The sequence below is a fragment of the Tupaia chinensis genome, unplaced genomic scaffold, assembly GCF_000334495.1.
Source record: "Tupaia chinensis unplaced genomic scaffold, TupChi_1.0 Scaffold138665_1, whole genome shotgun sequence".
NCBI lineage: Eukaryota > Metazoa > Chordata > Mammalia > Scandentia > Tupaiidae > Tupaia > Tupaia belangeri.
Window position 1 is genome coordinate 546,199 of NW_006198557.1, and position 3,661 is coordinate 549,859.

A 3,661-nucleotide genomic window follows, 5' to 3' on the forward strand; every position below is an offset into this window, starting at 1 on the left:
CGCCCGCCGGGTGCCGCCCGCCCCGGCCCGGCCGCTCACCGAGAGGGATCAGGTTGTTGTGGCCCACGCTGGAGCCGCCGGCGATAACACTGCTCAGGTCGTAGGCCGTCGGCATCCCTGCGCACAGAGGGGCGTGAGCCGGGCCCGGGCGGGCAGGCCCCACGGGGGTCGCGGGCGCCCACTCACCGGCCACGGCCATCCCGCTGCTGAGGTTGTAGGTGCTGCCCGTGTTCCACATGTTCTCCGAGGGCGACGTGTAGTGCGAGCCAGGCGGCGGCGAGGGCGTGGTGCCCGTGTACCTGCGGGGAGGCGGGCCGTGGGCGGGGCTGGTACGTGGGCGGGGCTGGTACGTGGGCGGGGCGTGGGAGGAGCCAGCCGGGTCAGCCGTGGGCGGGGACGGGACACCTACCTGAAGAAGGGGTTCTTCAGGTCCAGGAGGTTACTGGACTTGGAGCCCGTCTGGTCGACCTGGGCCACAATACTGATGTCGTAGCTCTGTCTGGAGAGAGTGGAGGGCGCTGTGAGCCGGTGGGCGGCCACTTCCCCAGCCCGGGGCGGAGGGGTCGCACCTTTTGTTGGCAATCAGCAGACATGTCCCTGAGAGCGTGTCCCCGGCCTTGGCGAACAGTGGTGACTGGAACAGACACCGGACCTGGTACCAGTGGGTCAGGGGCTCCGTCGGGGCGGTGGACAGCCACACGGTCATTCTGGGAAAAAGGGACAGGCAGGCACCTGAGTGGGCTGGAGCCACAACCCTGCCCACGCCCAGCTCTCCCCGGGGGCCTTGCCTCTAATGGGTCGCCCTGGAACCCAGACAACCTGGCCCGGAGGTGGTCCCAGGCGCACACATGTGCTCTCCCATGGGGCACCTCCTCTCCTGACATTGTCATGAGATCCAGACAAGAGCCTGCAGGGCAGCCGGGTGGAACAGGTGGACGCACCCCTCCCACAGCTGTCCCGTGGACAGTGGAACCTTTACAAGCCCAGCCCTGCCCTCCCTGCCCCATGCGGAGTGTGGCCGGCCAGGCCCAGGGCTCTCGGCTGCAGGCAAGGACATGGGGTCGGTGTGGGGCAGCATGTCAACTCCCTGCACTCACATGGAGCCAATGAAAGCGACGTCAAACCAGAAAGCCAGGCCGTGGACCAGCCCTGAGTGCAGCATGTGGAACTTGAATGGGATTTCTATCCTGGAAGACAAAGGTCGGTGGTTGCTGGGGAGGCCACCCGCCCACCCTGGAGGACGGGGCACAAGGGCGTACCTGTGCAAATCTCCTTCTTTGGCTTCTAAGAAGTTCACTGTGTACTTGACAGATTTGGCCATCAGGATTCGGATGTCAAACGTGTCCTGGGAGAGAACACAGGGGTGACCTGGCACCTGGCGCAGGGGCAGTGAGGAAGGGGTCCTGCACTGCCCCTTCCAGCCTGGCCGTGGCCTCTCAGCTGTCTGGCTGAAGACATGGGGGAGGTCAGCCCTCGGAAGGACAAGTGTGCACACAGCACACACTAGACTTGGCGGCTGCACCTCTGGAGTTGAACCTGTGGGTGTACGTGCACGCCTACTACCTAGGGTGCGTGTGCTCACTGGAGAGCGGGAGAAGGGCCATGGGAAAGCACCCCAAAGGGGGATGGCCATGCCGCAGCCCCTTCTCCATTCTCCTCTTGGAAGATTCTAGGCACGCACACACGTGCCCCGTGTTTTTCAACCCACCAGATTTGGGATCAAATCGCCGTGTGCGACTCCAGCAATGTAACCCTACACCGTCGACTGGCCCCTCAGTCAGGTTTTGGCACTGACAGACGTTGATGGCGGTAAGCCGTACAGTAGACACGGTCCGCATGAACCAAAGCTCTGGGGAATCCTCAGGTGTTTAGGTGAGTCCTTCCGTGAGGGAGAGACAGAGACAGCCCCCCCACGGGGTCCTGCTGCTACGATCCACCCCGCCTTCCACCAGCTCGGATCACGGGCACGCGTGTGCTCGCTGCACGTGGGTCCCGGACACGAACCAGGCACCTTCCATGTGGGTCGGCCTCAGGGAACATCACACTTTACCACTGCACTGGACACTCCCACTTGGCTGACCACAGTTCAAGTCCTGCACCTGGCAACTTGCTTTCTTTCTCTTTCTCTCTCTCTGTCTCTGGTCAAATTAAAAGAAATGAATAAATAAATAAAATTAAAATAAATAAGTATTTTTAAAACTTAGGACTGGAGGGGCAGCAGGTGGTGTAGTGGTTAGGGTGCTGGACGCCCACGTGGTTGGCCACGGTTCAAGTCCTGGACCTGGCAGCTTGCTTTCTCACTTTCCCTTTCTCTTTCTCTCTGTGTGTCTTCGTCAGGTCAAATGAAATAATAATAATAACAACAGATAAAATAAGTAATTCTTTAAATGGCTATGTCGCTGGACTCCCATGTAGTCGACCGCGGTTCGCGTCCCGGACCCGGTGGCTTAAAACTCATGCTGGGTGCATGTGTGTGCGTGCCCAAGATCCTGAGAGGAGAATGGAGGAGAAGGGATTGCGGCGTGACCATCCCCCCTGGGGGGAGATTTCTCGCTTTCTGTCTCTCTGTCTCTGTCCTTCTGGCTAGCGCACACGCCCTATAGCGAAAACCTCTCCAAAAATTTTTTTAAATAAATAAATAAAAAATAGAAGACCACGGTGACCCAGCCCCCGGCTGACTGAGCATGACATGTCCTGGGGACCAGAACACCACCCAAAGCCTCCTAACTTGTCATCCTGGCCTCCATGGCCACACGCCAAGACCTTGACCAAAGGACCAGGACCTCAAACCAAGAGGCATCAACCACCTAGCCAGATACTAAAACCGACCAGACGGCCAACTAAGAAGTTGAAGGAAAAGGGGTGAGAAAGAGAATAGAACTAGGATAATTAAAAATAACCGAAAGGAAATTCTAGGCCTAAAAAAGTGTGAGAATTAGTATAGGGCCGGAAGGTGATGTGGTGGTTAAGGCACACTGGATTCCCACATCGGCGACCGCAGTTCAAGTCCTGGACGTGGTGGCTCGCTTTCTCACTTTCCCTTTCTCTCTCTGGTCAAAAAATAATAACAGATGGAATTAAATAAGTAAGTAAATAAGTAAATAAAAATTAGTACGGCAGGGGACCGGCCCCAGAGCACAGCGCATAAGTGCTGAGCGGGGAAGCTGAGTGCCATGTGACCACCCAGGCTGATCAGTGCCAACCCTGGAGGCTTGGGGAACGAGCCTGGGGCACATGTGCATGCCAGAGCCTGGGGGCACAGAAAATCTGAGGAAAAAGGTCTCCGGCAAGACCAAGCGGTGCCCCCACGTGGGCATGCACCCCCTGGCGTTATAAACAAAAGGGATTAGAAAGCAGGTGAAGAGAGACTTGGAACTGCAAGATCCAACAGCAAGGAAGATGAAGGAACGAGAGAAGATGGGCAGAGGGTACGGAAGAGCATCAGACGACGACAGCCTCCAGTGCTGGGGGCGGGACCGTGCCAGCAGCGCCGCGCAGTGCTCTGAGGCCACGTGAGGGAGGCTCTGGCTTTGCCTCTGAGACCGTCCCTGCCCTGTGCCAGCACGTCTGTGTCGGCGATCTGGGGCTGGCTGAAGCTAGGCATGGACTGCAGCATCAAGACCCCCCTGGGGGAAACCTCTCAAAAAAAAAAAAAAAAAAA

At 58.1% G+C, this 3,661-nt stretch overlaps 1 protein-coding gene across 1 annotated transcript in view; it reads right to left on the bottom strand.

Annotated features, from left to right (window-relative positions):
* The window catches only part of CARM1 (coactivator associated arginine methyltransferase 1), a gene marked incomplete at its 5' end in the record, with an annotated part of 19,444 nt that overhangs the window by 373 nt on the left and 15,410 nt on the right, over positions 1-3,661 (bottom strand). Inside the window, 6 exon segments of the mRNA XM_027765545.1 lie at positions 40-117; positions 187-299; positions 410-499; positions 570-707; positions 1,098-1,187; positions 1,260-1,345. Coding sequence (XP_027621346.1) covers positions 40-117; positions 187-299; positions 410-499; positions 570-707; positions 1,098-1,187; positions 1,260-1,345 — 595 coding nt within the window.